The 24671-nt window shown below is 34.3% G+C and overlaps 4 protein-coding genes across 7 annotated transcripts; 1 reads left to right on the top strand and 3 right to left on the bottom strand.

Annotated features, from left to right (window-relative positions):
* Window positions 1-3746: 3746 nt before the first annotated feature.
* Window positions 3747-8759, bottom strand: LOC108206511 (B3 domain-containing protein Os03g0120900). 3 transcript variants are annotated; one of them, XR_010288926.1, is made up of 4 exons: window positions 8113-8759; window positions 7702-7884; window positions 6004-7426; window positions 3747-3895 (listed from the first exon to the last, which is right to left on the bottom strand). XR_010288926.1 is itself a non-coding variant. In XM_017376834.2 (4 exons), the coding sequence occupies exon 4, from the start codon at window positions 7395-7397 to the stop codon at window positions 6063-6065; it is 1335 nt and encodes a 444-aa protein (XP_017232323.1). In that variant the 5' UTR covers window positions 7398-7426; window positions 7702-7884; window positions 8113-8182; window positions 8295-8758; the 3' UTR covers window positions 5889-6062. The 3 variants fall into 3 exon arrangements, 2 of the variants coding, with proteins under 2 accessions (XP_017232323.1, XP_017232324.1); XM_017376834.2 differs by lacking the exon at window positions 3747-3895 and having other exon boundaries at window positions 5889-7426; window positions 8113-8182; window positions 8295-8758; XM_017376835.2 differs by lacking the exon at window positions 3747-3895 and having other exon boundaries at window positions 5889-7426; window positions 7702-7881; window positions 8113-8182; window positions 8295-8758.
* A 4519-nt stretch (window positions 8760-13278) lies between these two features.
* On the top strand, window positions 13279-15377 carry LOC108206418 (mitochondrial import inner membrane translocase subunit Tim13). Its single transcript, XM_017376719.2, has 2 exons — window positions 13279-13503; window positions 15016-15377. Exons 1-2 carry the CDS (start codon window positions 13384-13386, stop codon window positions 15163-15165), a joined length of 270 nt encoding a protein of 89 aa, XP_017232208.1. The 5' UTR covers window positions 13279-13383; the 3' UTR covers window positions 15166-15377.
* Window positions 15378-17219: 1842 nt separating this feature from the next.
* Window positions 17220-19275, bottom strand: LOC108208247 (soluble inorganic pyrophosphatase 1). Of its 2 annotated transcripts, none has more exons than XM_017378767.2 (7): window positions 19027-19270; window positions 18874-18902; window positions 18613-18786; window positions 18449-18514; window positions 18234-18354; window positions 18069-18150; window positions 17220-17515 (listed from the first exon to the last, which is right to left on the bottom strand). In XM_017378767.2, exons 1-7 carry the CDS (start codon window positions 19154-19156, stop codon window positions 17473-17475), a joined length of 645 nt encoding a protein of 214 aa, XP_017234256.1. In that variant the 5' UTR covers window positions 19157-19270; the 3' UTR covers window positions 17220-17472. The 2 variants fall into 2 exon arrangements, with proteins under 2 accessions (XP_017234256.1, XP_063942411.1); XM_064086341.1 differs by having other exon boundaries at window positions 17459-17585; window positions 19027-19275.
* A 591-nt stretch (window positions 19276-19866) lies between these two features.
* Window positions 19867-24464, bottom strand: LOC108210109 (metal tolerance protein 1). The gene is made up of 2 exons (XM_017381376.2): window positions 24259-24464; window positions 19867-21391 (listed from the first exon to the last, which is right to left on the bottom strand). The coding sequence occupies exon 2, from the start codon at window positions 21389-21391 to the stop codon at window positions 20129-20131; it is 1263 nt and encodes a 420-aa protein (XP_017236865.1). The 5' UTR covers window positions 24259-24464; the 3' UTR covers window positions 19867-20128.
* Between the last annotated feature and the right edge of the window lie 207 nt (window positions 24465-24671).

The following is a 24671-nucleotide window of genomic DNA, read 5'->3' as shown; positions in this document are numbered from 1 at the left end:
AAGCAAACACAACTGAGTTTATTGTGAGCGAGAAAGGTAGCTTTGAGACAATGCAAAATTAGGGGTTTTGGTTGATGTTTTTGATAAATTTCAATCTCTGCAGTAGATCTCGGGTTATTGGTATTATATCATTTAGTTGACTCGTACTACACTCGGTCTAATGCCTCTTAACCTTCTCGTATTATATATGAATTAATACTCGCATTTTTATGTTGATGCTCTAATTAATTAATATAAAATTTAAGATCCTGTTTTCATTATGTACCCTCTGTTGCTTTGGAATTTATCAAATCATTAGGTGCCGTTCCTTGATTGTTTCCGTCTATTTCAGTGTCTCCGTTGATATCCTTGGCAAAACAGTGTGCATTTTAAGAACCATCGGTGGAGACAATTAGTGGGGAACACGTTTTAACGTATTTCAATTTACACTTGTTTATGGGGTTTGAATTTTTGATACTAACAGATACTCATGCTTATTGATATGTTCCAAATGAACTAACATTACATATAGCACACTTCATTCGTTGAGTAAACATATAATGACACCTATAATATACTCCCTCTGTGATTATATATGTACCAGACAGAAAAGGTTTATTGACACGTATTTTAAGACTCTTGTAGAATATAAGAGTCTTGGGGAAAATAATTTTTTTTTTGAAAAAATATATTTCATAATACTCATGAAAAAAAATTAAAAGTGTGGGGTGCAAAGTGAAAACCTAAAATCTGTTAACTTTAACGGTCAATTAACGGAGAGTGGTCAAAGGGGTGCAAAGCGAAGCGCTTTTCAAACTTTAGGGTGCATAGTGCCAAAAAAAATTGTTTGAGATCAAATCGAAAAAACACCTAAACATAAGGGATGCAAAATGTCAATCACTCTTTGATTTATGATAGATGCACTTTATATATGATATTTTTCATCACAAACATGCAGTTTGCATTTTTTTAACGATTTAGCAAACTATATTTTGATCCTTTCCGTCATGTTTGGTTATAAACATCATAATTGTAAATTGGAATTTAAGACAAATGTGCTTTACGTCCAATAATTTTTATAATTAAATAATTATATATAAATTTCACTGAGTACGTAGCACCGCCAACGGCCAAAAAAAGTGACCAACACCTTTTTTTTTCCACAATGCAGGCTTATATACCTTACAACTTAGAGGATAAACCCACCACTGGGCTAACACTTTAAGTTAGTAGCATGTTACTAGAAGCCAACACTTTTAGCTAAGATAATAAAAATAAATTAGTACAAGAACAATATATTTAGGTATCATATATTTATACAAAATACTAATAAAAAACAGCTCATAAAAATAAATACAAACTTAATTATCAAATACAAATAAAGATAAAGTTAAAGCAGAGTGACTCAAATGTAATTTCAATTATACTAAGTTAATCACTTGTAAAAGTGCACTCTTGTTTAGTTTGATCTTCACTTTTCTTTTATTTTAGTACATGAAACTATATTCATTAATATTGTGTTTATATATATTTTCTTTTCTTTTCACCCCATCACTTAACCATCAAAAATAAATTTATTTTCGACTAATTATTTTAGATGAAAATTGGTCACCAGTTTTAAATTCGACGGATTATATATTTTTGTTACTAGCGTTATATTCGATCATTAATGGTCAAAAAATATTTGATATTTGAAAAACGGTCAAAATTATTCATAGAGTATGAAATCACAAAAAAGAGTGGTATCTTTGAAATATCAAAACTATCTTGAATATAATCTCAAATATTTGACTTCCAAACGCTATTATTAAAATGAATTTAATAAATTTCCTCTCTGACAAAAGAAATTTCTAGTGGTCGCCAATTCACAGATCTACAGTGTTACTTTACAAAATCATAGCGTGATACAACAGTGCACAAGATAGCAAAGCAACAAGACAAAGGTAACGACGGAACAGGGATGGTAACAAATCAACACCCTTTAGGTTATCGAATAAAAATAAAATGAATAGTTGAAATCGGAGGAAGCAGGTGTCAGTGAAATAACTACATGGAGGCCAAAAAATTCGTTAGAGATGTCTGGAATGGAGGGCACTAATCAGAAAGCCCAGAAGCGCAGCAAAAGGATTACTGTAAATCATGTCTTTTTTAACACTGCATGCATTGCAGACCCCCAGGGTGCAGTAACAGAAGCGGAAACTGCCCTAGCTACCTAGCTTTTAATTTAGTTTGCTGCCTACTTGTGTTGTCTTTTTACGATACGGTTATGTTTAACCACTGTGGTCGCAGGCAGCATTACTACTAGCACTGTTCATTTGTAGTATTTGATTTCAATTTTCACCCCAGCTGGCTTGGTGCCCCAGCCTACACAACTATACATTCTGGATGCTACTTTATAAGTAGTAAATTCATATATAATGCGTAGGGTCCTTTCTGCTATCATTCATGTAATCTATTACTATTACTCAACGTGTGACCACTTGGTAAGTGGATATCCAAACTAGATCTATACCATCAACACTAAATTTTGTGCTCCCCACAAAAAACCCGATCGAGGCTCAAATATATTTTAGTAATAATTTTAGTCATTGGTTTTACGAAATACGGTACTCTCTCTGTCCGGTTGATTTGTATACATTTACTGTTTATACACCAGTTTCATAATATTCTTTTGAAAAAAAATCAAACATTAAATTTTTATTCAATTTTTTTTAAAAAATTTATAATGTAGCTATACTTTAAAAAATTCTTAAAAAGCGTGCCAAAAAACAACATATACAATTGACTAGGATATAGTAACAATTGTTTACAGGTATATTTAAGATATCATTCAAATGATTCAAGAAAAAACAATATAACTAATTTTTTCAATTTACTAACCACTTGGGTTATAAGAAGTATCACAGATTTTTATGGAGTTGTTGCTTGGTAACTAAAAAATTATTTTCTGTTCATAAAAATATAAAATGAGTTTCAAAAAATAACATAGCATTTGGTCATAATTAAAAAAAAATTAAAAACAGAAAACATGAAATTATTGTTTGTAAAAAAACAGAAAATGGAAATAATGGCAGATAGCCTCTGAAGATTCCGACCTGAATTAACTTTATTCTTCAAGCATGAAAATTATATGCATTTACATTTACATATACCTCTTTAATTAATATACACATCCGGAGAGTAGAACCAGATGAATAACGTACTGAATCAGTTCTGCAGCATAGCGGCTGATAACAAATACTACAGTACTCTTTAGATGCATAGTCCTGAATCCTGATCACGGCTAGCTCTGTATCTATCTTATATTTATTAGTAACTTATTGAGCGAATAATGATACACATAAATATCTTTTCCCATGTGAACAGAAATTTAAGGTTGTACAGCTTTCATCCTATCTTAAACAGGTTTAGATCATGTATTTTATTTAATTAGTAATTGTTACTACTTTTTCCATCTTTTCTACTAATATAACGTGCATCTTCCTATACCTAAAAAGGAAAACGAAATCAATTGCCAGTTATAAGCTGATAATGCCCTTGTCTGGGCAATGGAAGTTGAAACTGTTTTATTTATTTATTTATTTATGCTTTCTTGACCCGTTTGTGCAAAAAAGTAAAAATTAGAATTAGTTGTAAGTAAAAAATGCTAACTTTTTTTACAATTTTTTTTTATTTTTCAAACATTTTAATAACTTATAATTATCAATTTATTTGTCATTTCTACTCCACTTTTTTAATTTAAATAAAAATTAACTTTTTTGAAACGAATTCAAATGGCCCCAATATCCCAGCTAACTTTAATCTTTAGTCAAATTAAGACAACAAACTAACTGTACAGAAAGTACCGAGTACAATAGCGATCAAGGTCAATCCCACAACCATCACTTTATGATCGCAGGTTACGTCCATTTTTGGCCTGTAAATTTGGAGATCGATTAATTCTCTATTTCAAGTAATGGCAACAACACAGGGTAGCTAGTTTAAGCGCAACAAATGAAAATTTAAGTAATTATAGTTAAAAGTCGTAATTCTATTTAGCAAAAAAAAAAGACGTAATTCTGCAAGTATACAAACTTTTTCATCTTTTAAACTTCTTGTCGAGGGATCAACTTAACGAAAATTGTACATAACAAGAACAGTCGAGTATACGGTGAATATATGTATCCTTTTCTTCACTTTTAATAGGAGTAGTAGATTATAAGGACTTTGTCCAACCTTTTTTCCGTCAGGCGTTTCAATAGTAATATCGAACAACAATTATTAATGCATTGATCGATTTTGCCCGACCGCTGTTGCGCTAGATAATTATTTAGAGTCATCTCAGTTAGATTGGAGCTTAAATATATGATGCTACCGTCAATATCTGGAATAAAATTGTACAATACACCATCACATATGTAAAACGTGGCTGTAGCTAATTATATGGACATATATCCTGTAAAGTTTGGGACTCTTGCAATTTTAAGCCGATCCGATTAATCCAATTACCTTTTTGTTGAAATAAATTCGAATCACTTCGAACTCTTTAATACATTTACTATTACTAAATTGTACAGGTCTATCATAAAACTAGCAATTATAAACTTTTAAACCTTTACCTGCCGGTCGTTCGAAGGATTTATGTCGAGGAGTTATCCTCTATACATAATTATTAATAAATTTATTAAACAATTAATACCCTCACTCCTGACTTCAAATCCAACAATTTTTAGTTTGGTTTAACTTTCCGAATCGGAATAACCAAACTTAAATAGTAGTACTGTAATATATGATATCATGCGATACAAAGTAGAAAATTATGACAACAATAAATCTGTTAATTGATTACTAGTAATTATTTCATTTAATTTGTTAGAATTTTAATCAATATATGACGTCCAATAGATCGTTTGTACGTCTATCAATGCTAGTCCTAAAATTTGCAATGCATGAGCAGATAGAAAATGTCTGTACAATGTAAACATTACTCATATTTAGTAATTATAGACTGCCTATTTTTGTATGGTAATCAAATTCGTTATAATCAAATAGCTATTCAGGCTAGGCAGCGAGATTAATGATCCAAATTAATGGAGTACGCATAGGGATAGCAGATTAAATTTATAACAAAGTAAAAGTGGTGGCATGTATATATACACACACTCCTCTTTCCGCACCCTATCTGGCAAAAAAAATATAAAGTGAATTTAAAAAACTCTATTTCTTTTCGTCAGGGAAATGAAGTAGAGACTGGGGAATCTAGCTAGCTAGTTTGAGGAAGGTGCAGTCCATTAGCAGTAGTAAGAATTATATATTGATTCACACACATGTGTCGTGTGTTTAAGCCGAGGGTCGTCACCGAAACAGTTTTCCGGCTCGTATATATTTTCAGTCTGCTTATATCTTACCATATCCTCTACTTGTTTTCTTTAATAAGCTGTGATACATGTATATCAGCTCTGATAATTTATCATTTTAACCCTAAGCCACCATTGCTAAGCCAATGTAGTTTTGCTACAGATCATCGTAGAGAATGATCAAAGCCCTGGAAGAATTTCTTAAGTAGTATTAAGAAAGACTTTTAAAGCTTTTCTATCTGAGCACTATAGAATTATAGATTGATAGTAGTAAACCATAAAACATCAAGGCTAGCTTAAACATTGTGCTAAAAGACTTATAAGGCACAATTGTTCAAAAACATGGCATGATCAACATATCATTATACATCCATAAGATCAAATTATATATCTAATTAGCACTAAAATGTATGTACAGAAAATTTCTTAATCAAGGTAAGAAGTGGAATGTGGGGATTTTTCACCTATATATAAGTTGATCGAGTAGGTTATGATACTAGTATAAGCCTGCAGCTGAAACGATCAGTTACTTGGGAAACATTATTTAAGAGGAACCGAATAATTCAGATGGTCATATATGATAGATGCCTAGTAAAATCTTCCAAATTAAAATATAATCCCGCCACAAATCTATATATATCGATGATGCTCTACCAAATTTTAATTGTATGATAAATTAGTTTGCTACCTGTATGTGCACCTTCAATCTGAACCGAACCGCGATAGTAAGTATGGCATTGTTGAATTTCAGCTGTGTCCTTCATTTCTATCAAAGGACATGGACATTTTTCCTTTGTTCATCAAGTCATGGAGGGTAGATGTTGTACTGGTGGTAGCGGTCTGAGGACTTAATTGAACATAAGGAATATTGGATGAAGAAGTATCATAAGGGTTGCTCATAAGAGGGGGAAGAGGCTGTGGAGGAGCAGACGAACAAAAATTATAAGGGTAGGGGCCTTGGGATGTTCTTATATTGGGAATGTTCATCGCACTGGCGGTTGAGGAAGAAGACAATATTGTCATGTTGTTGTCACATTCAACAATAATATTATCGTCTGAATTGGAAGAACCGGAGGTATTAATTGGACATTCCATGTTCACTCCGAATAGCCTGAGTCTTTTGGGTGCAGTTTTTCCATGTACTACTGGCACTGACTCGAATACCACATTCGGTTCAAATTCCCCCCAACCTGCTCTTTGAGCTTGCGCCATTTCAACATCTTCTTCGTGTTGTTGCTCCTGCTCTTGTGAGAATGGTGCAGACCTGTTGTAATAAATTACCGAGCCTGAACAAGGACCAGCTGGGCTTACGAGAGGATGATGATGAGCCGTACTGCGAGTGGCACTCATGTAATTAGTAGGGTGATAAAAATGTGAATGTGGATTATGATGACCAGTGACATTTGGTGGAGGAGGCAGCAACAAGTGGGAGGAATATTGGTCCCGGTAATTATGAGGATAATTAGGATAGTACTGAGGGGTGGAAGATAAAGGCTGCTGCTGTTGCTGTTGCAAGAACAAGCTTGGACTCCATGGAGCATTCGAAGCGCGTTGAAAGCTGGAGTAATACTGAGGCTGCAGAGCCAGGCTACTAGCTGATGGAACTAGACCGGTTCCCAGCAGGTGGTGGTAGTGGCTAGAGGCGGAGGAAGAGGGGGCATCAGGGCGTCGTCTCCAGTCAATAAACAACCGGTCTCTCCCAATTTCCCCCATGCCTCTTTGAAACGACACAACATCACCGGCATCCAGCTTCTTCTCCTTGACAAACCTACTCCAGCCTTTAGTCATCACATAGCTTTGGCTACTGTTCCAGTATGAGTATCTGAACCGCCACTGCTTCCCGCTCCTATCTTCAAAATTCAACAGAAGGCCTTTCTCGTTTGTTGATGAGTCGAGAGGAAAGTACTTCTCAGCATGCTGTTTGGGGATCACTAACCGATTCAGCTTCCCAACGTCGCTTGGAGTCACCACTTTATCAAACATATGCTCCTTCTCCACTATCACATGTCCATCTCTTCTCCTCCCTTCGATTATCACTTCATCCACATCGTTCTCCCCGCCGTTGTTATCTATCATCATCATTCTCGCCTCTTCCTTCCCCGCCTAATTAGCTGATGGAGAGATTTTTGTCAATTATGTAGTACTCCCTTAGAGTTGTAAAAAGATTCAAGAGAATTGTGTACTGTGATGATGATATATTGTAAACGCAGTAGCTAGAAGAAAAATTAAATAAATCAAAGGTCGAGGGTTCAAGTCTCAGTGAAGATAAAAGTGTCGGTGAGTGTGTGAGACCATAAAATTAGAGGTTTATCTGAAAACCTTTTGCTTGCCATTTTTTAGAAAAATTAAAGAAATAAAATATAGTATAAGAGATTAGGGTTCTTACTTGTTTCGCAGCTAGAAACAGCTTCTGCTACTCAATCTTCTTTATCGCAGTACAAATTTATCCGGTACAAGCTCCGATTCACTAGTTTGTAACTGAGAAAAACCAGATCTCTTGCCTTCTTTCAATCATTATGCATGTGAGTCTCCAATTGATGTATAATAATGCAACTAGCTAATCGATCTACTGCCAACACATAAAAGAATTAGCAACAATTATAAAAAAAATATAGGTTCTCACTCTCTATATGAACATAAACTAACAAGGAATTGAAGAAGAAGAAGATCTGAGACTATACTTGGCTAGAAAAAAATGAGAATATTATGATTGGTGCTTTCAACACATGTGCGTGCGCGTGTGTATATATATATAATAAACTCTACTCTACAGAAACACATAAATAAGAAAACACACCGTGGAAAATGATCACTCAGGAAACAAGGTGGTTTAGTTCTTCTGCTGCTTCATTTTCTTGAACTTTAGCCTTTACGGATCAGAGAGAGAAAAAATGAGAGAGAGATGGAGATAGAGAGAGAATAAGAGACAGGGTTGGGGGTATTATTATACAAGGAAAATTCTGAAAAAGTGCTAGATACCTCCATGGAAGGTTCTCAAGTTAAAGCAATTCTTCAATAAATATGCTTGCTTCCCTCTAGAGAGAGAGACTTTATATGTAGGGAAATAAGTATATAGGAGTAGTAGGGGTTGAGGTTGGGATAGGGGGGCCCATTAATTATCTGGTTGGGCTCATGTGAACTTGTCCCTGTCATCTTCCTGGGTGGTATGGTATCCATAATTCCTTTTCTTTCATTTTCTTCCTTCATCATCATCATAAGGCAATGCCATTGCCTGTAAGATTATTTACGAGAATACGTTTTAGCGTGAGAACGAGCATAATAAATAAAAAGATTATGCCACCTACTAACTCATTTGTATATAGCACGAGGTTTTATTTTATATAGATTAATATTGAAGGTAAACAACTGGCTAGGTAATTACTTGGGCAGTGCAGGTGTTGGTTTTATTCTTGTCTTTCCTACACTACAGTCAATAATTTTAGGCATACCGAGAAGAAGACTTCAAAGTCAATAATAATCTAGTTGTAAATTATATAATTGAGTAATATTTTATGGTTATTCAACTTGTTTAACATTTCCTCCGGTTTGTATGGTATGCAAATAAATAAAAGATAAGAAAAGTATATATCCTTAATGCTCGTGTTGAGGTAGCTAGGGTGGAGATAGCAACTCATGTGATGTTTCCTAGATGCCTAGCTACCATACATACACATGATTAAATATACATACAGGCAGTGGTACCCTCTTATATATATGTAATGTACCTAAGTGGTCCAGTTGTAGTGTGGTGACATATATACTAGCATGCAGTATATAAATATGTTGTATGTAAAAAGCATTTTAATTAATGACTAAATGAAACAGGAATCGAACTCTCAATAGATAGGTGCAACTCATCTTGGTACCATGCTGTTGATGTCAAATTTTGCCTTTCAAATTTTGAAACTAGACAGAGTTTTTAGAAATGGGATTGGAGAGGATGTATGTCATATGGTATGGTACTGTTACTGCAGTAGTGTTGTGTATTTATCTCGTTATTAAGTAACTGGGGAGAGATCGGGGAGAGAGATGAGAGAGAGGGAGAGATCATAGAGAGAGGACCACCTAGTATATATTCAGGCCATGCTCGAAGGCTCAAATGGTCCAGGGGGGGTTGGGTTTGGGAGAGGGGATGGAAAGAGATAACAAGGGTGCACAAGAGGCGAACGAGAGTATTTGGATTTCGTAGGGAATGGCTAGTTAGGTGGTGGCAAAGTTTGACACAACCTTCCCACTGCCTGCTCTTCCTTTTTCTTGCTGTTGAAAAAGCCAAACCATTCCCTCCCCCACACCATATATATATAAGTCTGTGTATCTTGTATGTATTATTTATTTAATTCTAGCACTGGTCAGTTTATTAATATTAGCATCCCAATTGCACTACATGCCTACACATACAAGTTTGCATACAACTATAAATCAAGTTTGTTAGTTTCAGTTCAACTCGTTAGGCCACCTCTCTCTCTCAGCAGATCATGGTGGTAATATACTTTTGATTTCCTTCCTATCAAGTTTTTGAGATGGTAACCACTAGTCTCTTCTGCTGACTATTATCTTAATATTACCCGCTGTATAGTTTAAAATTTTTTGTAGAGGGTATAGACCACAACAGGTAAATATTTAAATTTTTATTTAAAATTTAAATTATAAAATTATGTTTTATATACATTGAAAAACGCTATAAAAAACGAGTGAATGGACCGAGTTTTTTGGACTTGCTCAACCTGACTTCTTCATTTCGCTTTATTTTCTTGAAATTCACGGATTCTATACAAAAATAATACAACTTGAAGTACATCATATTTTATTATAGATTTAAACTAGTTGAGAAGCCGCGCGTTGCGGCGACTTATAAAAATTATATTAATGATTCAATATTAATTTTTGTAGAATAAAATAATTTTGTGGCTGTCTATAAAAGGTATATTAATATTTCAAAATTAATATTTGTAGGATAAAATAAATTTATATTATAAAAATCTTGATGTAATACCAATACTAATATATAAAATTACAAAATTGGACTATAATTCATGGTGAAAAAATGGAAATAAATTCATACACGTAATTAACAATTTAAAGCATGACGAATCTTAATTTTATTTATTTATTTTTCTGAAAAGTAATCATGTTCTTACATTGTCACCTTCCTCTAATTTTTTTTGGATTGATTGTGCACAAAAACATCTAACTTAAATCTGTGAGATAGCGGTCTATAACTACCCTTTTTTAATACTGTATAAACAACCTTCACTTAAAGTTGCTTGAATAAAGTTGCTTGAACAGAGCAAATAGATAATGCATGAACAATTTTTTCCTGTATACAAAGTAAATCATATAAAAATTAACAACAACAAACATGTCCGATGAACAAAACAAATATTATAAAAAAATAACCAACAAACATACATCACTAAAAGTTAATTTATTGATATCAACCATCAATATCATGTGAAGACTATATTCTTTTCCCGTATTTGGATTTGTCGACTCCAATATTGTGGTCTATAACTACCTTTGCTTGAACAACCTTTATTTTTGTAATACTGTATAAACAACCTTCACTTATCGTTGTAGAAAAACGACACTTCCGAGTTGGGAATCGAGCAAGATAACTATCACCATATCGTTTCAGAAAAACGGCACTTCCGAGTTAGGAATCGAGCAAGATAACTATCAACAGAGAGAGGTAGGAGTGTGGTATTGAGAGAGAAGGTTGTGTTTAGATATCCAAAACCATACAATCTATAGGGGTATTTATAAGTGCATAGACACTTGAGTGCTACTATTTCCCATAATTAAATAATCTGAAACAAAATCAGATTAAAACTTTCAAGCTATTATATTCCCTAAATAATTTGTCTTTCCTATAATTAAATAATTAGAAATAAAATCAGATTAAAATTCTGAAACTTGTTTCTAATATATCTGAAACTAAAAAAGGTAGTTCTAATTTTTGACATTTTTCATCCAAAAATTCCAGAAAATTAGAAAAATAGAACGGAGCGATGTGAGAGGCGTCACCTACACGCCCCTCGCTTCTCCTTTATATAAATATATTGATTAGTGGATAATCTCATCAAAATAATTTCTCAGACTTTGATATAATGAAAATAACTTTTTTTTTATCTCTATTGATGAGTACTTGTTAAAAATAAAAAGAGAATTTCAATCCAAAAAATATGCATTTGTCAATGTTTAACTACAGTGGAGATTGACAGAGTTAGGAATAAAACTTTTTCACTTTTTTGATTTAAAATATTACACATGAATTCTAAATTATATTATTTCATAATATTATACACCAATTTTACTTATGTAATTAAAAATAAATCATTTGCCTTTGAAAATTAAATATAAATTTATATTTTTTTAAAAAATAAAAAATATTTAACATCTACAGAACGCTTAAATAATACATACTCCTTTTGACCCCCTCTTTTTTACCCTTTTTTTAGTTGTTTGGCACATATTTTAAGGTATATATAAAATATAATTTCATAATTTTTTAAAAATTATTTTCTTCTTTTATATTAAAATTTAAATATGAAATTTTAATATCGGCTCAATATCAATAATTGAGGAGAACGGAGGGAGTAACTATGAAAACTTTATTCCACTTGATAGTGCTTGGTATCCCGGTGTTCCCGGATTCTTTTCTCAAATCTATAGTCTGATAATATTAATTCAACTCATATTAATAATTAGTTGTTTGGCACATATTTTAAGGTATATATAAAATATAATTTCATAATTTTTTAAAAATTATTTTCCTTTTTTATATAAAAAATTTAAATATGAAATTTTAATATCGGCCCAATATCAATAATTGAGGGGGACTTCGATCCGTTCATATGCTTCGGCTTGGAATCGGATCGGTTTTATTTATGCTTTCTTAATTTTAGAGGATTTAGATTCGGACAAAATAAGTTTGATTTTTCTTAACCTAATTTATATTTCAATCAGCTAAGATCATGTTTAAATAATCAGAGTTGCAGATATGTTTAAATAATTTAATGCCTTCTTTAAAGAAGATATTTAAATTAATTTCAAAATATATCAAATGACTAAAAATATTTTAAAATATAAATAAAAATATATAAATAAGTTAAAATACTTTACTAACATCTAACTTAAGAGCCACCTAATCACCGATTAATTTCTGTTCCGTAACTCGACGAACTAATTAAATATCCTATTAATTCCCGATCAATTCAATTAATCTCTGATTAATCATTGTTCTGTGACTTTAGTGATTAAATCTGACTCCCACTTTTTACAACACCGGTTTCATTTAGATATTACAATATTTATATGTAATTATAATTTTGTTGATATGATATCCGTAACTTTACAATAATTTGGATTGTAACACGACACGAACTATATGACATAATTAATTAAAATAATAATAATTTAAAATATATGTTTTTTCTTGAAGCAAATAAGATATGTTCTAATCATAATAAATAATCTAGTATTAATAGTAGGATTTGTAAATAAAAAAATAAATAAATACATACAAACACATATATTAATATATATAGATGATTAATTATCAATATTTGAATATGTATAAATTTAATATTTTTACGTATGTTACGATATTATCATGTATTTTCGTCTCTACAAGTTTTTTATACTTTTACATTATTTTAATCTAAATACATAAATGTATTTTCTAGAGACATGAAAATACACCACATAAAAGTAAGAATAATACTGTGTACTCCAAATCTTATACCAAACCTTTTTCTTAAATGAACAATTTTGATGAGTAATTTATGCGTATATAAAAAATATTATTATTAATATTAATATAACTAAAATTTTATCAATCAGAATTTATAAAAAAATATTAAAAATAATTTAGGGAACTAACCTTTCACAAAAAGTAAATATACAACATACACAATTTAGTGGAGATTAATGAAAAATGCAGTCGGGTTGGGCCAGATGCATACTGGACCTTGTATAATATAAAGGGGAAGAAAGGGGGTGAGGGTTTTAGAGAGCGCGGCGCAAAGCTAGTGGTAATAATTATTCATCAAGAAACACAAAGAAGATTATGGATTCTTTCTCATCACCATCAGCAAGCGGCGGATCATCCCCTCCAATCTCTCAAGAAGATTTCATGAACCAACTCAAAACCCAACTCGCCCAGGCCTATGCTGAGGAGTTTCTCGAGGTTCTTCCCCCCCCCCCCCCCCCCCCCCCCGATTTTTTCGCTTCTCAATTGTGTATTTAATTATGTTTGTTTATCTCTTATTTCAGTTTCTGTGACAGTGATTATATGTAAGTATTGTGTTTGTAAGTTGTTGCCTGATAACAAATTGCATTATTTAGCTTAATATGAGGGTTTACTAGCTGCAACTTACTTAATTTTGAGTTAAATTCTTAGATATTATAATAATCAGGTACATGAGTGCCTCCTTTGAGGCTCGAATCTTCGAAACATTTGGTAATTAAGGACCAAGGCTAAGCTTTGTGTATATTGTTTTGCTTGATGAAATGTAAATTGTTGGGTATTTAATTGATTGGGATAATTTGTCGCAGAAAGGGCATCTCACCATATAAGCTAGCTTTTGGGGGTAAGCCTAGATTCAGCCAGTTCTTAAGTCTCAAGTAACCCGAGTTTTCCATTTTTCCTTTGTTGGTTTATATAATGAAACTAAAGAGCTTGAGCTTGGAATAGTGATGTTTTAAAGTTGGGTCCTGGTCCCTGACAACTGGTTGTCAGGGACAGGTTATTTAACACACACTTCTAGAGCCGTCGGATCTATATTTCAAGGGTCCAGATTAAAACTTCGTTTTTTTAAGTATCCGCTATAATTTTCTGCGGAAAGGGAAAGTCCCTATCCGCGGAAAATTATAGCGGATACTTAAAAAAACAGGTTTCAATCCCAGCCCTTGAAATACAGATCTGATGGTGATGGAGCTGTGTGTTAGATAAGAGCTCCATGACAATCAGTTGTCATGGACCAAAACCCTTTAAAGTTATAGGGCAGTTAGATTATTGTTAGCCACTTACTGATCACTTTGGTTTTGCAGTAACCACTTTATCTTCTAACTTGTCTTAAACTGACGAAATAACTTTATTTGCAATTTGATTGCATTCTGCATCTCCGAGTGCATCCCCTTCTAGATTACTCTTGTCAATTATTGTCAATAGGAGTACATGTCAAATTTATATTGCTTTGTTGGGGTAGGATACTCTTTCAAGAATGTATAACATAGTCTTTATCCCGTCATCTATGTCAATAATTAAATTTATAAACATCATACAATAGATTTTTTCAGATAATTTCCAGCAATTATAAACATATGGGCGCTTCAGAGAGCCTGGTGTCAATTTTGAAGGCAAAAAATTACAGAATTAATCAAAACCAAAGGTTTTTGTATTTTGGAGAGTTTTTGCTCAAATGGGTGCAAACTGCAAACAGTTTAGTTTATAATTGAAATTTTGTGATTAGTAATCTAGTATATATGCATGTTTTAGGACGATTAATACCCCCTCCCTTCCGTAAACACATTAACTTTATTTACTAAATGAAAGTACAGTCCTTGATTATGTGGTGTTTCTGTAAAGTATATTTATAATGTATTGGATTTGCTCAAATAGTTTTTTGTGACACACCTGACTTGTACAGCCATGCAACACTTTTAAACTTTTGCATAAAACTATTTTTTGTTGAAACAGACTGTTAGGGGAAAGTGCTTTGACAAGTGCATCACGAAACCAGGCAGTAGCTTGAGTGGTGGTGACAGTAGCTGCATTTCAAGGTGTGTTGATCGTTATATGGAAGCCACTGGTATCATCAGCAGAGCTCTGTTTTCCTCCCAACGCTGAAGATAAAACATCACAGGCAACAAGCTTTAAGTAGAATCTACATGGAGAAGAGTAGTAACAATTTACTATGCATTGCATCTGCATGGAGTTTACTTGATTTTCCGTTTAATTGGAACTACCAATATGAATATGTGTACTTGAAACTTTAGGCAAAGGTTTATTTCTATGAAACAGTCCAACTTCTTGGTTAAGAATCCACCATGTTTATTTTATTCTCTGCCGCATCTCTTTTTGGTAAAGATTATTTAAATAAAAATTTCAGTTTAAGCATATAAAGACAGGTACCGATACGTTGGTAATACTATTACTGAATTCTGAATTGAAGTTCCATCTTTAGTATTTTTCAATAGTTACATAGAAACTGTTTGAGAGCAGTTGATACAATAGCTCAACAATATAGCATTTATTAGTAATTATATAAAATTTGTCATTGTGTAATGAATAAACAAATAACATTTGTAAAAGGAAAAGCAATGGCAACTGGTCTGTGATCTCGATCTCAGACGATGCCATAAAAAGATAGGGCTATTGGAAGCATGGCCATAAAAAGATTATTAACTGACCTCGTACTTCTCCCATCTATTTCCTCAAGCTGTGCAAAATGTACTCGGTGTAAAGATCAACTGCAGATGCAAGCTAAATTTTTAGTGATATTATTTGTCATCGTGAAAGATATACTCAGTAGAGAGATTCCTATAGTTCAAGGTAAGCTCAGTATTTCTACATGAGTAGGCCTTACTATCTCTGTCTAACAGTGGCTCTCTCTGCAAATGTCGATTTCGGTCATTTCATTCCTAATTCTAGAAATTAAAAATCCAGTTGGAATATCATTGAATTCTAAATACAATATCACTAAATCTTTTAACAACACCACCTCCACCTCCATCTTCTTCAGCGACGCCTCCACTTCCGGCAACACCATGTCCGCCGCTCCCTCCACATTTGTCGCCTACTGCCACCCCATTCATGTCCACCATCCCTCCCGTCCTCCTCCACCGTGTCTACCACCAACGTCCACCCCACCTCCACCTCTTTCACCACCTTCATCTCGACCTCTGCCATCATCACCTCCATCTCGACATTATTACCACCACCACCTTCATCAGCACGCTATCTCAAGACTTTCGATTATTATCATTTGATTTTCAGCTTGAAATGTTTGAGGTGGTTGAGTTTCCGCTGGATGCGATCTCAGGACTGTCTAACACGCTAATAAACTTTCGTGGTTCTCTAAGTCTCTCAGCACATTACACTGTTGATTCGGATCAGGGCTACATCACTCCTCTCGGAATATGGGTGATAACCCCCACAGTATTTGGAACTAAAATACATCAGTTGGTCTCTTCAAGTCACTACATTTGATTTTCTGAATGCAGAAACATGTCAAGAAGGGTAAACTCGCCAATACACCCATTTGGTTGCTTATAATATTGAAAATCAACAAGATAGAGACTTTGGTTATGGTAAATTCGGACCTCCAGATGATTCAATAGAGGACGAGCTCGCCCTTCACTTGGAAGTGCCTATAAATCATATTTTTCTTCTCGTGAGCCTAATGAAGGCATCCACTTTGAAAACGAGGTTCAAAATATGTCTCAACTGGAACCGTACCTAGATGTGTTTTCTAAACTATGCCCAGTCATAACACTCAATACAAGGAGAACAAAAAAAAATCTCTATTCTTCATTATTTATGAAATTAAATTGTTTCCAGGAGCCACTAACATTCACCAATAAAACCACTAATTTAGTACAACCATATAACGAAGTATTAAAACTACAATTCTTAAACACAACTCTAGCAATAAATTATACGCGTACTTCATATGTTGAACGAAGAAAGTAACAAGAAATAATGGAAGAAAGTCCTAGATCTTAAAACAGCAATTACAGTAACGGACTATTAATATTGTAGATCAAGTATAACCGTGTAATGAGCATAGTTTTGTATTCTACTCTTCTTTGATAATGTTTCACTTTTATCATTTGAGTTTTATTGAAAAAAATCTAGTAGAATAATTCGAAACATGTGATTGGCTCATTAATACTATTACATGGTTCTGAACTGAAGTTCGTCTTTAGTATGAAGTAGTTACATAGAAACTGCCTGAGAGCAGTTGAAACAGTAACTCAACAAAATAGCATTTATCAGTAATCAGTAACTATATAAAATTTGTTAGTGTATAAATAATAAACAAACAATATTTGCAAAAGGAAAAACAATGACAGCTGGTCCGTGATCTCAGACGATAGGGTTACTGGCAGCACGACCATAAAAAATTATTAACCGGGACAGTAGTTTCCCCAGCTATTTTCTCAAGCTGTGCAAGATGTACTCGGCATAAAGGTCCCTGCAGGTGCAAGGTAAATTTTTAGTGATATTATTTGTCACTGTGCAAGATGTACTCAGCATAGAGATCCCTGCAGTGCAAGTTAAATTTTAGTGATAATATTTGTCAACTAAAGAAACTAATGTTATAACTAAGCGTAATAAGATACTATGATTGGAACTTGTTGGTAATTTAGTGCCTTTACATGACTAAGCCTTGTTATCCGTCTGGCTATCTATTTCTGCTAGAGTCGATTTCGCTCATTTCTTTCCTAATTTTTCCCTATTGATGTGTTTTGCAGCCTTAGAAAAATTCATAAACTTCTCTGGCCAGAGGCGAACAAGCCTTGCGCGTAAGGCCCCATAAACTGATTATGACTAGGCGCCTGTGAACTTTAGGCAATAGTGTACAGTACTACAATTTAGATGTAGGCTCCTTTAGCATGTTCATTGCAATTGAGGGCGGGATTCAGAGGATATTTTACTACTTCCTGAGGACATTACTCTTTCTGGTTTTCGAATGGTAACAATTGGCAAATGGATGACTAATGCTTAAACATAGTGATTTAACTTACATAGAGTGTTGGATTGCTTCATGAGCTGTAGCTGGAGGCAGAAACTCGTTCACTGCAACCTCCTTGTTTTCATTCTTCTTGTCTAAGATTTTTCATCAACCAAAACTCAATCAGTAATCATATACTAAACTAAAATCCAGTTACATATATCAGACATAAGCTTACAATCTTCAAAAAAGCGACGGATCTCCATAAGGCGATGTGGGGGGAGTTGGTTGATATCAGTATAATGACGATACTCTGGATCGTCAGCACACACTGCAATAATTTTGTCATCCTTCTCTCCCTATATATAAGGTTCAAATCGGAAAGTAATGTAAGCACACACGAATACTAATCTTTACAGCAGGAAGGATCCTGTTGAGCGCATTTAAAAGAACCTGATCAATCATTGGCATCAGTCCTATAGCCTTGGCACGGAGAAAGCATCCAGGAATGACTGGCTCCTGTTGTTGCATAAGTTAGTATACGGTTTGCTAACTGGATTTCAATCTAGCATCGTAATTTCATTTAATATTAGGCCAAGGATCGAAGTTGAGCTAACCTGCATCAAGACCAAAACATCCATGGGGTCGTTATCTTCACATAATGTTCGAGGAATGAATCCGTAGTTGTGAGGATAGACAACCGAGGAGTATAAGATACGATCAACCTTGATGAGACCAGTTTTCTTATCAAGTTCATATTTCACCTTACTCCCTTTAGTAATCTCGCAGACCTGTGAATTGATCAAGAGACGTTAGATAGCTACGTTGACAGAGCCCGAAACAGAGAGCAGATTGAAGGAGTGTTAGCAAGTACTTACAACGTTCACGGTTTGGGGAGCTCCAGGTCCTGATTCAGTTAAAACTCGTGATTAAATTTAGCATTAACAATTTTACAAGCAAGGATAAAGGAATATATCAATGAAGAATGGATACGTGTCTGAGTGTCAGAGGATAAACGTATAATTCCTTACCGATATCAAGATCATGCCACGGATGAGCTGCAACTTGTCTCCTGGACAAAGACGAGAGGATCCTCTCATTCAACTTGGGAGCCTTGCCTCCGCTGGGAGACTTTGGCGTGCCTCCTTCCTCAGTGCTCATATTTGTTGTTAATCTCTAGAACTGATCAATGGATACATAAGTATTTAAATACATAGGTTGATGAGACATGCAAGAACTAGAAACATGGGTAGACAAACGTGCGTATCTGTTAAAAGAGAGAGACAGGGAGTGAATTGGGGACAAGAGAATCAAGTTCGTGCTATCCAAGTGGCGGGGAAGGAGTCATGCACGATCCTGTTTTGACGCACAAATGTGTAGACTTTGCATCCAGGTGGTGAGATGCACTATTTAAATTCTATCTATCAATCTATCTGTTCTTTATTCTCATCTAAAGCTCTACTTTTTATTATTCTTTCACTTGTGTTTTGACAAATATGTTCATCATGCTTTTACTACTCTGATGTCGATTTTTTTTTGGTTACTTTTTATGTTTTTAATACACTGTTCTAAAATTCATTGTCAATTTATCCTTCAAAAAAATATTTGTCGATTTACCGATTATCTCCGATGTGACTAAATATCTGATAAATCCTGAATTGTCATCAATTAGCTATTACAGATTCCCAAATTCTACAATAATGTTTATATATATATAAGATAATATAAGAAATTTCATTTAATTAATATTTTATATCCCTGTAGAAGCAAGCGACTATTTAGTGTTCTGTTTTTCTGATAATGACTTTGCAAGTGCAATTCTAGCTCTGTACTTACTATTTCAAGTTGGCATTTCAATCAAGAAACAAAAAGAATGCAACAACATTAGCATAAAAAATCCAAATCTTAAGCAAAATGTACATGATTTTCTGGCGGAAGAACTTTATCACAAGCAGGACTCCATAAACATACTATGAGAAATGAAATTACACAAATATAAATCATCTTTGGCCGAGTACATCACACTTATAAAACATGATAATCATATAGCCCCAGGTGATGTAACAGACCTTTTCCCCTGAAAACAAGAGCATCAGGGCCACAACTAGATTACAAGACGCTCATTGCATGTCATCAAGTCTGTGGCTCTCTTTCAATCTGAATAGTTACGTGACTTATGTTGTATTCTTTTTTAATGTAATCCACAACTTTGTCCAGTACCATGTCCGCGTCGGCTTCAGGCTTCACTTTTACATGACAAGCTAGTAGCACTTTCCCGACTGTAATTGCCCATATGTGCAACTCATGTATTGCAACAACCTCATCCATCTCACAAAGTCCCTGCTCAAGCCTTGTTGCATCAATTTCTCGGGGAGTGTTCTCCATCAGAACCTCCCATATGTTTCCCAACATGTTGATAGTAGTTCCCAGCACAATCACAGAGAAAATGAGAGTGCATATTAGATCAATGATCTTCCATTCAGGTTTATACCATATAATGGCTCCACCAATCATCACCCCAATGCTTTGAATTGAATCCCCTAATACATGAAGATACGCACCCTGAACATTTATGTTCCGTTGCTTCTTCTGCTTATTGTGTTCACCTTCAGATTCAGAGGAAGGACCAAGCAGAGGTACGGTAGGATCAGTTGCATGAGCATGGTGGTGATTCTTATCATGTTTGGAATGCCCAGCTTTGCTCACCACTTGAGTTTTGATTGTCATTCCATGTGTGTGCATATCATCAGTATGCTCATGGTTGTGCTCGTTCGCATCGCTGTGATCATGACCGCCATGGCCATGACCGTGATCATGACTATGACCATGGCCATGACTGTGGCCATGATCGTGGCCCAGCAGAACAGCCATGATAATATTAACCACTAAACCGAATGCTGAAACAAGAAACATAAGGAAGCCCTGAACTTCACCTGTTTCATAAAAGAATCTTGAAATGGCTTCATAGACGAGGATGCCAGCAAGTAGCCATATCATTTGAATTGAGACCAAAGCTCCGAGTATCTCAATCCGGAAAAAACCATAGGACTGGCGAGGGGTAGCTTCCCATCCTGATGCCCACAGTGAGAACAATGAAATTGCAAAAGCAGCAACATCTGACAACAGATGAGCAGCATCTGTCAGAATAGCTAGACTGTTGGCTTTTAGACCTCCGACAACTTCTACGGTCATAAAAACAATGCAGAGTGCAACAGCAATCACAAGCTTTCGCATTGAATCTGATCTTTCTTTTGCTTCTTTGGGACTGGATTTAGCATCAGAAAATCCACATGGTGCTCCATCACAAATTTTATTTGCGCCTGCTGTCCTCTCTTGAACTTGAAGATCTCCACATACCTCAATGATGTGTCCTTGCTCAGAATGTTGCATATCCATCTGAAAGTTTGCAATAAAAAGGTTTACTGACATCTGTATAGAGATAAATTATATTTCGCACTAATGTGCTAGTGAAATTTACAGTAAAGTAAAATATGTAGGCAGACAACCAGAGCCAACAAAATTGTATGTTTTCAATTAAGATACTTCTGAACTGTATGTATTAGAATTTCATATATATTATTATATTTCTGAACTCTAATTTGATTGGCGAGATACTAGACTCAAATTTATAATGATATTTTCTTTCAACACCGTAACATACACACAAACACAAAAAAGCACATGAATAATGCGTGTTCCTGAAGTCCATACTTTTACTCTTCTTTTATTGTTTCATTCATTTATTTATTACTAATTTATCACACGAACAGACCAATGTTGCCTTCAACAAGGATTGATCAACACTAGGTCATAAGAGTATGAAAATCTATCAATTTGCAATTTATATTCAAGTAGTCAAAACATAAGAGCAAGGGTTTAAAAGAACAAAATCGCAATGGGAAAGAGCTGACAAAGACTACGAAGAAAAGGATTAAGCAGTATCCAAAGATAAACTTCCTGAATAATACAATTAGTAACAGAATTCCATATGCCTAAAGGATGATATGAACAAAATATGGCGCAAAAATAAAAAAAAATCTTACATTAAGGTTTTAATGGAAAACTAATTAGACCAAGAACACACACAAAAAAAATATATATATATCTGGACATATACAAATATATCCGGTTTCAATTTTAGTGATATTCATATTCCAAGGAACATATCATGCCCAGTCTCTCCAATCGGAAGCCCTCTTTTACAACCAAGGTCTCCACAACAGTTAAACGGAAGGATGTCTCCCTCACCAATATCTAGCCCCCGTACTGCCTCAGGTTCCTCTACCCCTCTCGCAGGGACCAGTGCTGCGATTCCATTTCATAACATTAATCATATAGTTAAGTAAAAGAGTTACCCAAGCCCCTTCGTAGTCCCTACACTAGTGGCACCACTTCTCATGATCCTAATCCCAATTTTTTTCGAGGGATGCCATTAGGATCTCAGCCATTTGTTCTCGCAAATCAATTTGGAAGGCCGGCTCAAGGAGAGTTGCATGAAGGTTAGTGAGTGTTGACTGCTTGTGCCCCAGCAGCTCGAGGGATAACATGAGTTTCAATCTATGACAAGTTCCGAGACCTTGTTCACCAGCAGCAGACCACATTAAACCTATTTTGTGCTGGTCATGGAATGAAAAACTTGCTAACCAATATTATTTGGGTTAAAACAGATACGTTAACATATTAACCGAGTACTTGAAATCAGTTTGAATAAGGTGATCGGATATAGGTAAATAACATGGAATCTGGTAGGTTGCTTAAAGTATGTCAGTGTCTAAATCTGGGTAGTTCACAAATAATTTGTGGTTCTGGCAGATCAAGGGACACTTGCTTGCAGAATCCGACCATATATTAGGCCAATGTGTAAAGACAAAAGAGCAATGTTCTAGGATGGAGCTTCTTCCTCACAGATGTCTCCTAATAATTTTTTTTTTTTCAACTCTTCATCTGGGCTTGCACAGGTTTAAGGTTTTTAAAATCTTCACCCCAGCACCGGAGCTCAACTAACCTGTGGTGGCTGTGAAGGTCTGATTTTCTAAGGGAACAATGCCGTGTGATTAAATTCCTAGTTCATTGATATTATTGTTTACTGTCATTGTAGTTGCAGGAGTATTTGTTAAAGGGGTTCCAAATGTTCAATACAGATAACAGGAATGTTATGAAATTTGATTTCGGGTTTGAAGCATATACAGGTCTCCTCTAGGTGTGGCTTCTCATCTGCTTCAAGAAAACATACTAAGCATAGAACTACCCAGATTTATTGATTGTACACTGAGTATTCCAGTAAACTTCCATTCGTAGCTACATACTGAATTGAAAGATGAAATACAATACTTTTAAAAAAAATATATACAAATATATAGTAAACAAAAAAAATTTGTTGCCTATAAATTTAAAAGTAAATATGCCAATAATAATGTTGTGTATACAATAACGAAAGCAAAACCCAAAAGCGAAAAAACAAGAAGAAGAAAATAAACGACAATCACACAGAGAAGGTTTACATGGTTCGGAAAATCTTACTCCACAAGCCACACTAATTTTATTGATCTCTCACAATTTTGTTGTGTTGTGATTTTACAATTACATTGGAGTATTTATAAGAGATGAAACTAGCCTAACTAAAATAGGAGTCTAACTTTGAAATACCTAACTCTAACAGGAGTCCAATATTTCTAACCAAATCATAATCATATTCTGAATCTGACTCCACAAATCCAACAGATAATGCAACAGATCACGTATATAAAGTCGACTATTAAAGTACACATAAGAAAACTTCGATTAATATATGATATACACATGAATTATTAAGTAGAACAAAAAATTATAGCACCAGAGCATGGTCAATACTGATCAGTTGGGCTCAATCCAAGGGTAAAATACTAGAGCCTAAAGACCGAAGTCTTGAATGGAGATCAGTAAACTAACAAATATCCTCGAAACTTCATCGTCCACACGGAGAAGATAAAACAACGCCGTAACAAACATAAATTACATACACGTACATAATATGCCTCAGCAGAAAGGGAATAACAGTGATACAAAACGACGAAAAAACAGGATAAGGCCAGCACAAGAAGCATGAATATCCACTATTACTACAACTATTCAATTATCAACAAGTCAATCAACCAACGAAATCTAAATAATCATCTTTACTCAACAAATTTTAAGCTAAAAACACAAAAATTGCACGAAAAAACACTACTAGAATGACAATCTGAGCTACAAGGATACAAATATGAACGAATAAAGATTTTTACCTGGAGGATTTTATTCGGTGGAGAAAAGAGTTGTGTGTATAGGCAATGAGAGATTATTATCTAGGGTTTTATAAAAAGGGGGAGTGGGATATTCTGAAGAGATCAGAATCCCTTGCCCAGAAGGATTGGATTCGGGGATTTCGGATTCGGAGCTGCGTGCTTCAGCCCTTTTTATTTCCTCTTTGGATTCTTAAAATTTGATTTCTGTTATTTTCATTGTTTTAATTTAATATTAGCCTACTCGTCACTTGTCAGTTGTGATTTGTCAATTTTTTTAAGGTGCCACTATTACTTCTACTGTGTTTTATAGTTGCCGGAGATATTCGGTTTCTTACGCATGTATGTTACAGTATGTATATTTAATAAAAAAATATATTGGATAATTTAATTCTAGATTTTTAATATATATACAG

This window comes from Daucus carota, chromosome 2 (assembly GCF_001625215.2).
Source record: "Daucus carota subsp. sativus chromosome 2, DH1 v3.0, whole genome shotgun sequence".
NCBI lineage: Eukaryota > Viridiplantae > Streptophyta > Magnoliopsida > Apiales > Apiaceae > Daucus > Daucus carota.
This window is presented reverse-complemented; position numbering and strand designations above follow the sequence as displayed.